Genomic DNA, 11,323 nt, shown 5'->3' with positions numbered 1-11,323 from the left:
CATACAATTAGGTTCAGTTGTTAACCCGTGAATCAGGGTCCATAGTTGAAAACCTGACAGATGAATAAGGACATCCCAAACATAGCACAAGGCGTATGCAACAGTTTCCTTGGAGAAAAAAAAAATCGTGTACCAAAAACAAAAGGGGTTTCAATTAAAGCTATGAAATGAGAGAGATAAATAGATACAAAAAGAGAGAGAGCGAGGGGAGTGTGTGTGTGTGTGTGTGTGTGTGTGTGTGTGTGTGTGTGTGTGTGTGTGTGTGTGTGTGTGTGTGAGAGAGAGAGAGAGAGAGAGAGAGAGAGAGAGAGAGAGAGAGAGAGAGAGAGAGAGAGAGAGAGATGCACATTCGAGACTTACCTGCCTGAAGATATGTTCCATGTCACTGGAGTACCTGCTCGAGTCCTCTCCGCCCTGCAGGATGACCCAGGATCCTTTGGCCACGCCATTCTTCTGCAGGGCAGCGGACAGGCGGCTCCGGTTCTCCTTGTGCAGGGTCATGGGGACTCGGAGAGTGTGCTCGCCCATGTCGAAGTGGGCTGCACCATCAGCATAGCGGGGTTCAGCGGGTTTCCTGAAGAGGACAATATAAACTTAAGCAAAAGCCCTACATAACAAATTACACATACACACATATTTTATATATTTTTTTTTATGGAAGAAAGTATACACTGGACTCGACGTTCGTCAATTTATTCCGACGTTTCGAACCCTGTCCGGGGTTCGTCTTCAGGGTAATACAGTGGTAGCAATAGGAAATGTACATAAATAGGGGATACCTGGTACACTGGGACAGGTCTTCCCAGTAACCGTTATATTCCAACGCAGGTAGAACATATCAAAAACACAAATGAGCAACGAAAATATAAATAAAACTATAATACAAAAAGTACAATACTTCCTTAAAAACATTCAAAGAGTTTACTATAGAATAAATAAAGAAAAAGAAAAAACAGTGAAGGCTGTAAGAACCCAACCCGCTGCCGATGGGTCGCAACACAATGCACCCCGTAGAACAAATGTCCCGCGTAGCATGCATTGTCATAGAACAAAGAAATTGGAACTAGAAGAACATGCAAAAAGGAGTTCACATTAAAATAAAAAATAAAACAAAATGCAGTGTGAAAAATGCCCCCAAGATTGGGTATAAAAGCTGCACGCTGTGACATGCCACAACAATACGATAAACTATAACTCGCCTCGCGGAACAAAAGTCACGTGAAGCATGCACTGTCACAGATCCTAGAAATTTTAACCGTAAAGTGAAGCAAAACCTTCCCTCACCCGTTAATAAATTACATAGATAAATATAAAATGTAATACAAAACACACCAAGAAAATCATTACCGCCGTGTTAATACAAATAAAACACACAACATAAACAAATTATGATGCATGCTTCCTCTCCAGCCTATCCTTCGCTCCCTTATAAATTGGGTTTAGAGTGATGCATCTGTTGACACTATTATCGTCACTTGACCAAGCTTCCAAGAATAATCTGGCGCTTTTTCCGCTACCTCCGTATTTCACCTCCGCATTCTGCCAGTCCATCTCGTGTCCCGTTTCCTCGCAGTGTCTTAAAATGGCCGAACTCATGTCCCTCCTACCGACAGCCCTCTGGTGTTCCAGCAGTCTCGTCGCTAATTTCTTGCTAGTTTCCCCAACATAATGTGTCTCACAGTCCTTGCACCTGATGTCATAAACCACCCCTACTCGGTCCGCTTGGCTCACAGTGTCCTTAATTTTGGTCAAGGCTCTATGTAGAGTGTTCCTCGGTTTGTGTGCTATTTCAACACCGTGTTTTCTTAACAGTCTGGCCGCTACCTCAGAAGCCCCTTTCAAATAAGGGACCGTGACCCGCGGCGCGTCCTACCCCTCGGTTGTCGTGCCGTCCACATTTTTACCACCGAATTCGGGTAACCGTTGTCCCTAAATACCTTCTTCAGGTGACTCCTCTCCTTCCTCTTGCTATCTTCCGTGGAACACACCTTTTCCACCCTAGACCACAGAGTCTTGATCACACTTCTTTTGTGCGTGGTCGGATGACAGCTGCCATAGTCCAGAAGCCGGTCTGTATGGGTGTCCTGTCTATAAACCCCCGTTGTCAGTGTAGACCCGCTTCTCGTCACCATGACATCCAGAAATGACAATCGCCCATTCTCCTCTTTCTCCATCTCAAACTGGATGGCTTCATTCTTTGTATTCAGTCGCTCGAAGAAAGGTTCCACCTCTTCTTTCTTCATAACGACGAAAACGTCATCCACGTACCTTTTTTTGCATTATATATATATATATATATATGTATGTATATATTATATATATATATATATATTAGGGTGGATCAAAAAATAAAAGTTTGAGATCTCTTACGGCACCCATGAATCATTGAAAATAGCAAGGAAAAACAAAGCACAAAAAGTTTCATGGGAAGATTTTGGGGGTCGCGCAGAGTAGTTGATTTTTCGAGACCATACAAGTGTTCATTTCTCAACTATCACATCAACTATAAATGTCACCGAAACGAAACTATTTGTTCTGAAGTGAGGTAAGTAACTATTGTAGGAACATTTCACGATACAGCAGTGTATATCGGAGAAGTATTACTCTGATACAAAGGATTACAAAGGCGGAGCATGCTGACAGGAGACCTTTTGATCCATATCTAGGTCGGATGCGAAAAAAAAAATCATATTAATAATAAAATAATAAATAAAAACTATAATAATGTAAATAACAAATAAAATACATAAATAAATGCATAGGTATAGTTAAATAATAAACAAACAGGTAAATAGTAAATAATAATAAATTGACATATAACTAATAATAAATGAAAATCACAGACAAATGATAACAGAACAAAAACAAATATAAAATAAATTATAATCATTACAGCATCTTACTTAGGTATTTATCTAAATGATTCTTAAAGCTTCGAACTGAACTACATTCCACTACCTGTGCAGGAAGTTTATACCATTCATTAACTACACGGTTGGCAAAGTTGTTTCTACCTACTTCCAAATTGAATCTATTTCCAGACAGTTTGAGACCATTGTTTCTTGTCTGATTATCATTCAATGTGAAAATTTGGTCACTTTTGATGTTGTCAATTCCCTTTAAAATCTTAAAGACCTGTATCAAGTCACCTCTGAGTCTACGCTTTTTTAGGGAAAACAGATTCATGTGTTTTAGTCGATTTTCGTATGATTTATTTTTGATATTTGGAATCAGTTTTGTGGCTCGCCGTTGTACTTTTTCCAGTCTGTCAATGTCTTTAATGAGATTCGGCGACCATACGGAAACAGCATATTCCAAATGTGGACGAACTAACGATTTATATAGCTTGTTAATGAGTGATGGACTTTTGAAATCAAAAGATCGCGCAATCAGTCCCAGAATCTTATTTGCTTTCTCAGAGGCTGAAATACACTGCTTGGATGATTTGAGGTCGTTACTGATAATTACGCCGAGATCTTTTTCACTGTCCACTTTTGTTAACGAATTTCCAAATAACTTGTAATCGTACTTACTGTTATTTTTACCTATGTGCATTACCTTGCATTAACTTGTGTTAGATTTCATTAGCCACTTTTCAGACCATTGCTGTAATTGATCTAAATCTTCTTGAATATCTAATTGGTTTGAGTGATCATTTGCCACTCCGCACAGTTTTGTATCATCAGCAAATTTGGAAACAGTAGATTTTAGTTCATGGTCTATCATTTATATATACTATGAATAGAAGTGGCCCAAGAATAGAACCCTGAGGAACTCCACTCGCAACACTTTTCCATCCAGAAGTTTTTCCATTTAAAACAACTCTCTGTTTTCGACCATTCGACCAATTACTAGTCCAACCTAATAGGCTACCACTTATTCCAAGGAACACTTAGGAACAGTGATAGGAATGACACATCTCCTAGATTTTCTTCAAAATAAAACTGAAAATTGCTGAAATAACGATTGAAACGATTTGTATGTTCATCTGTAAGATCAGTTAGGGTTCAGATTCAGCCGTCGGTGGTGCTCGACAACTTGCAGGAGAGCTTGTCGATCGCTCTCGTCCTTGGTGAGGATCCGGGAATAATCAGTGATCAGATTGATCGCCCGTTCCGCTGCATCATTGGTCTCTTTTCCCTGGTTGTACGCCTCGTTTTCCTTCCAACTGTGCACAGGAGATTGGAGAAACGAGCCATCCAACTTCAGTGCCGTGAAGGAGAAAAGTGACTCCTTGGTGACAAGGCCACTCAAAGTCACCGAAGAAAGATCTTGGTTGACTGATTGATTGATGGAATTTTTGGCTCGAAGGCCAAGCGTCGGAGCCGGTAGGCCATTCAGCGCATGAAAGATCTTGGGACGCTGTCGTCCATCGCTTCTTGTCGAAGTCCTTGTCAATGACCAGCTTCTCCACCACCATCATATATATATATATATATATATATATATATATATATATATATATATATATATGTGATTGCTAGTTCTGTTTTTTTGTATTTTCTTTAAGACATTCTCTTTGTGTCTTAAGGTAATCTTATTGTCTCTATTGAGATCTGAGATGATTTCTCCGTAGGAGGTCATCTGTGCTGCCATTCTATGTTATCGAGAAGGATTTCACATTCCACTCTCTTTTGGTGCTATTTTGGTTTAGACATAATATGGGAGTTCAAACCTAAATTCAACAATTCTTCTTGGTCTGGAGTAAGTGTCATATCTGTTAAGTTAATGTTCCCTTTAAGTGGGCGTAAGTGTTTGATTTGGCCTCCGTTTAGATTGGTTAACTTTTTTTGGTTTGATCTGATAACAGAGTTCCGATGTTGTTCCATCATATCTAGGAATGCTCTCTCAATAGTCTCTCTTCGAGTTCGGTTGATATTAACATTTGCCCATTTGTGCTCAGCCTGGCGGTATTATATTCGGAGCTCATCGAGCTTGGCTTCTCATTCTTGGATTCTAACGGAGAAATTATCTAAGATTTCAATAGAGACAATAAGACCACTTTAAGACACAAAGAGAATGTCTTAAAGAAAATACAAAAAAAAAAAAAAACAGAACTAGCAATCACATTTAATTCCACTTGTTTAAGAGAGAACCTCCTGCCCATTTATAAATACATTATATATATATATATACATACATACATTTCCTTGTCGACACTGGCGCTTGCAGGTCCATATTTCCTACATCCGCTGCAGAACGCCGGGACCCCAAGGACGTTGGCGTTAGGCTCGCCGCCGCTAACGGCACCACCATAACCGCCTACGGGTGGAAACGCCTGCACCTCACCTTCCGGAGTCGCCACTACCCCTGGAACTTCATCCTGGCAGACATTAAGACGCCCCTTCTCGGTGCTGACTTCCTTGCTCATTACAGGATACTGGTTGACGTCGCCAACAGCTGCCTAGTCTGCGCAACCGCATCCGCCTCGACGCCCCTGCAACTCGCGCCACAGCCAACCACGGTCGCCCCCATCGACCCTAGAATGCCCTACGTCCACCTGCTCACGGAATTCCCCGACGTCGTCAAGCCTGAGCTGCGACAGACTCCACAGACGCTAGCTAAAGATGGCGTGTACCACTACATCAGGACGTCTAGGCCCCCGGCATTTGCCAAATACCGCCGCCTACCGCCCGAGAAACTCGCCATCGCCAAGAAAACCTTCCATAAGATGGAAAGACTAGGCCTCTGCCAAAAGGCCTCCAGCCCTTGGTCCTCCCCTCTCCGCCTCTTTAAGAAGAACGATGGTTCCTGGCTCCCCTGTGGAGACTACCAGCGGCTGAACATGATGACGGAACCTGACCACTACCCACTCCCAAACATAGCCGACGTCACAACATACCTCAACGGCGCCAAGATATTTTCGACACTGGACCTCCTGAAGGGCTACCCGGTTCCGGTACATACAGACATCCCGAACACCGCCATCACCACCCCTTTCGGGACGTACACCTTTAATTACTCCTGCTTCGGCTTGCGAAACTCAGGTGTGACCTTCCAGCGCCTAGTGGACGGCATCCTCGGCGACCTCGACTTCTGCGTCTGCTACGTCAACGATATTCTGGTTTTCTCCAACTCGCCTGACCAGCATCTCCAACACCTGCGGACCATCCTCGAGCGCCTCCAGGACGACGGCCTCGTTGTCCGCTTTGACAAATGCAGCTTTGGGGAAAAGTCCGTCCCATTTTTGGGACACCTCATCTCTCCTGACGGCGTTTGTCCCCTACAGGATAAAGTCGCCGCAGTCGACAAATTTACCAAACCTACTACCACCAAAGCGCTGCAAGAATTTATTGGGATGGTCAACTTCTACCGCCGTTTCCTCCCTAATATCGCTCAAACGCTGCACCCACTCTATAACACCCTTCACGGAAAACCGAAGGACCTCCTGTGGAACCCCGCCATGCAAGCTACCTTCGTCAACGCAAAAAAAAAAAAAAATAATAAATAAATAAATAAATAAACAAATAATAATAATGATAAAAAAACGCCCGTGCCACCACCCTCTCCTTCCCTCCACCAGGTGCCCAGCTACAACTGTTAACGGACGCCAGCAATGTCATAGGGGGTGTGCTCGAACAAATCCTCCGTGGCAGACCTACTCCCCTCGGTTTCTTTAGCAGGAAACTCTCCAAGGCCGAGCTCAACTACAGGACCTTTGACAAAGAGCTCCTCGCAATCTACCACGCCGTCCGCCACTTTCGCCATTTCCTCGAAGGCTCTTCATTTATCAACACCGACCATCAACCTCTGTTGCACGCCTTCACGAAACAACAGGACGTTTGGTCTGCCAGACAGCGCCGCCACCTCGCCGAGTTCAATTGCACCATCAGCCACGTCCCCGGTACAAACAACCCCGTCGCAGACGCCCTCTCCCGAATAGCTATCGACGCAGTTCAACTCGGCCTCGACTACGCAGCTATCGCCAGAGGGCAACGGGAGGATCCTGAAACATTTGCCTACAGGACATCCATCACATCCCTTAAGTGGCAAGACTTTCCGTTCCACGACATCAGTACCGGCCGCCCACGACCCCTCATCCCAACCGCCTTCCGACGTCAAGTGTTCAATTTAATACAAGGCCTGTCTCACCCTTCAGGGCGCGTCACTGCGAAGCTCCTGAAGCAGAAATTCATCTGGCACAACATCTCCAAGGACGCAAAAGAGTGGGCCAAATCCTGCATCCCCTGCCAGCACAGCAAAATGCATCGTCACACTGAATCAGCCATCGGGCCATTCCATCAGCCCCGACGACGCTTCGCACATATTCATGTCGACGTCGTCGGCCCACTCCCCCCGTCGGAAGGCCATCGCTACCTCTTCACCGTCACTGATAGATCGACCCGCTGGTTGGAGGCCATCCCCATGAAGGATAGTACCGCCTCGTCCTGCACTTCAGCCTTTCTCTGTTTCTCTGTGGATGGATCACCAGATTTAACCTCCCGGAGCACGTCACCTTCGACCGAGGAACTTGCTTCACATCGTGGCTGTGGCACTCCCTCGCTCAACTCCTGGGTACTACAGCCCACCGCACTACCTCCTACAATCCTGCAGCCAACGGCATGGTCGAACAAACCTACCGCTCACTCAAAGCATCTCTAATGGCACCCTGCAATAACGCCTCCTAGCTACCCCAACTACCTTGGATACTCCTTGGCCTTCGGACAGCCATCAAGGATGACCTCAACGTGTCTCCAGTAGAGATGGTCCTCGGCCAAACCCTCGTCGTGCCAGCAGAATTCTTCCCTCCACAGGATTCTCCCGAGAGCTTGCAGCAGATGCGACGCACTGTCGGCAAATTCGACCCATGCGTGCAGACACATCACCGAGATGTCAAGGAATACCTCCCATAACACCACACCTCGACGCACGTCTTCCTGAGGACGGACGCTCACATACCACCACTCACCCGTCCCTACACTGGCCCCATCTTGTCCTTGAACGTAAGGACAAGACCTTCCGCATCTCTATCTCCCGCAGGCAAGAATGGGTCTCCATCGACCACCTAAAACCAGCACACCTCGACATACTGACCACCAAATTCTCACATGCAGGACGCCCTCTGAAGTCAAGGCAATTTCGAGAGGGAGATATTATACACACCACGATAACCATGTGGCATGGAACGCGCGTCATGTCGCCCACAAGGGTAGACCTGACGAGATTTTGCCAGTGTGACCTTGCTTAACCCGACCTAATCCAGTGCAATTATGTAATTACGCACCACGGGTGACTCCCCACGCGGTATATATACTGGCTCCTGCCGCATGTAAAATCAGTTCACTCTTACCTTACAATAAAGGAGACGAACTCACCAAAACTTTTCTCTTCTCACAGTAGCACGCTACAATACACATTTGCCACTTTCTAGGTTTTTTATCTTTTCTCCATCTTTTCCAAGCTTTATCTCTTCTATCTTTCGTTTCGCTGCACCTTCTGTTAAACCAGCACTTTATATATACTTTTCCTGTTTTTGTTTTGGGACATATTTATCCACACCCTCTTTATAGATTTCCCATACCCATAGGAGATAGTATTGAATTCGGACAAAAGTGATGGCCGGGCTGTGTGTAGTGTAGGATAGTCTGAGTCACGTGGCAGCACAAAATGGCTGTTAGTGTGCATCTAGCTGTTGTGGGAAGAGGGTTGCTGCGGTGAGTGCTCGTAGAATTTTTTCTCCGACGCGTCGCATTTTTACCACTCCTGGCATCCCTACAACCCTAATATGATCTCTAGGAGGGAATATTCACGTGAAGCAGTTGCTCAGATAATGCTTTAAAGGAATCTGGCCTGCAAACCAAGCAAATAGTGCAGCAAATTGGTGCCAGTGAGAGAACAGTGCGCTGGTGGGTTGCCAGATTTTATGTGGAGGGAAGGAATAACCTGCCATCTTCAAAACCAAGGTCTGGTAGGCCTAAGAAGACTTCGGGTCGGGCCCACAATATTTTGAAACGTACTTTGGTGTCTACTCTAAGAACCACAGCCACCACTTTCACCCTTCTATTTCCTCCAGCCCTCTTTGTTCCACACACCACCTTTGCGCACCTTATGACTCCCTCCTTGAACCATCCCCATTCCTCCTACACTCCTAGTTCTACTCTATCCTTCACTCCTCCCTCAGCTTTTTCTTATACTCCTTTTCTTTCTCATTTGAGCAAGTATCTCCCTACCTTCTGCCCTTTTCCGTTTTCTCCACTCTCAATTTACCTTCCACCTGAAAATGATCTGATATATTCCCCCACTCTCTACCCTAAGAACATGTACATCCTTAACTCTTCCTACCATACTCCTGGTCACCACTATATAGTCCATTGGCGCTCTGTCATCCTTCCATCCACCACCCTCTCCCATGTGTACTTAGGCTTGACTCTCTACCTAAACACTGTATCTGCTATCATCAAATCTCTTTCAATGCACATCACCATCAATTCTGCACATTACATTTTTATGCTATCACCATACCCCCATTTTCCTGTAATTTTCTGCTAGTATTACATTTTCACTCTCTCATTTATTGCAAGCTGCTTAAGTTTTTACGCGTCCTTACACACACATATATATTCTACTTCTTATCGTTAGGGATATGCAGAGGTATTTTTCTGGCAAAATCCGGCATGTTTTTGTTTTCCTTTGCCTCGCCAAAGAAAATGTGAGACAGCTGGTTTTTGAGCTGCAGTGCGAAAGGTTAGGGCCGCTCAATGTTGTGATACCCCTGTTTTTTATTATATATATATATATATATATTTTTTTTTGGGGGGGGGGGGGGGGCAGTAGGGCTACAGCTGACTACTTGGCGAAAAAGGAATGGCCCCCAAGGAGTTTGACACCTGGTAAGAACATCACCAATAATCCTCTTGTCCAGAGAGACAAAATAGTTTTTCCTCCACTGCACATAAAACTTGGTTTGATGAAACAATTTGTCAAAGCCCTTGATCACAATGGAGAATGCTTCTACCACATATGTTCAACCTTTCCAAGTCTGAGTGAAGAGAAGAAAAAGGCAGGAGTATTTGATGGACCTCGGAGAAGAACACTACTCAGAGATGCACCTTTGTCACGACAATGAATGAAGTAGAGGCTTGAATTTGGAATGCTTTCACTTTGATGTAAAATGAGCATTAAGTTGCATAACTTTCACAGTCATTTGAGTAATTTTCCCGAGAACCTGGGTGATGTCAGTGAAGAACAAGGTGAACGCTTTCGTCAAGACGTTAAAATTATGGAAGAATGCTGCCAAGGCAGATGGGACTGCAGTATGATGGCCGACTAATGTTGGTAGCTTGAAGAGGGATGTTCCAGATATTGTGCATGACAGAATGTCGAAAAAAGGAAGTTCATGTAGCTGTAACTTAATCATAAACAATAAATATTTTGTACATCTTTTCATCGAATTCTTTCATTATAAGCACAAAATTGCCAAATTGCCAATTCACGTAAATATATATCTTGAAAGCCTGATGTGATGGACAAAAACTGATTGCATATTTGGATTCAGCACACCAACATTAACTAGAATTCAGTCGAAAACCCCAGAATATATATATATATTATATATATATATATATATATATATATTCATCGGGAATTTTATCTGTGGAAATAACGTAATGTCACTTTGTCATGGATTAGAGATGACAGCATGAGATTGATTTGTGAGTTTTTGTCTTTTTTTTTCCATAAAGAGTATGAGCTTATGTCATGGAACATATTACATGGCGTAAATTCACATTACAGGGGCTCATTTCACTTTCATGTGTTTGTTACCTTTTCATTTGGTGTTTTGCTAAATTGGCTATGAGTGGAACAGAAAGTCAATACAGTGACTCGTCCTGGTGAACATAGAAAGAGTGAAACAAAAAGTCAATACAGCGACTCGTCCTGGTGAACATGGAAAATATTAGTCAAGTGAACGTGGGTGCAGTGTGGGCAATTTATTACAATTTTGTCCTACATATGTTGAAATTTTGATAAAGTCGATGCATGTTCGTCAATCATATGCAGCAGAAGGGGTATGTGGACCACAATATGTCTGGTAATAGCATGATAAATAAGTACATTGAGTCCCCCAAAGGTATCACCCAATGTACCACATACATTTAATTTCATTTCTGTGTATTTGTTACCTTTTGATATTTTGGTAAATGGACTACAGCTGAAACAAAAAGAGTCAGCACAATGTGTAAGAGGCTGGTAGACAAGTGGGTAGAAGAGAGGTAGATGATGAGTGTTATATTTTTATAGTTTATGTATTTACATAATACCTGAAGGTGAGAAGGTGAGCAATTGCACAACCTTGCTCGTTGTCTAATGTTTACAAACATTC

The 11,323-nt window shown here is 43.7% G+C and overlaps 1 protein-coding gene across 1 annotated transcript in view; it reads right to left on the bottom strand.

Annotated features, from left to right (window-relative positions):
* The window catches only part of LOC143039018 (xaa-Pro dipeptidase-like), an 86,755-nt gene that overhangs the window by 40,256 nt on the left and 35,176 nt on the right, over positions 1-11,323 (bottom strand). Inside the window, exon 2 of the mRNA XM_076208864.1 lies at positions 361-574. Coding sequence (XP_076064979.1) covers positions 361-574 — 214 coding nt within the window. The remainder of the gene's footprint in view (positions 1-360; positions 575-11,323) is intronic.

This window comes from Oratosquilla oratoria, chromosome 25 (assembly GCF_046742065.1).
Source record: "Oratosquilla oratoria isolate Oo_2021 chromosome 25, ASM4674206v1, whole genome shotgun sequence".
In the NCBI taxonomy this organism is placed as follows: domain Eukaryota; kingdom Metazoa; phylum Arthropoda; class Malacostraca; order Stomatopoda; family Squillidae; genus Oratosquilla; species Oratosquilla oratoria.
Note: the sequence above shows the minus strand (reverse complement) of the source record. Positions and strands in the feature narration are given on the sequence as shown.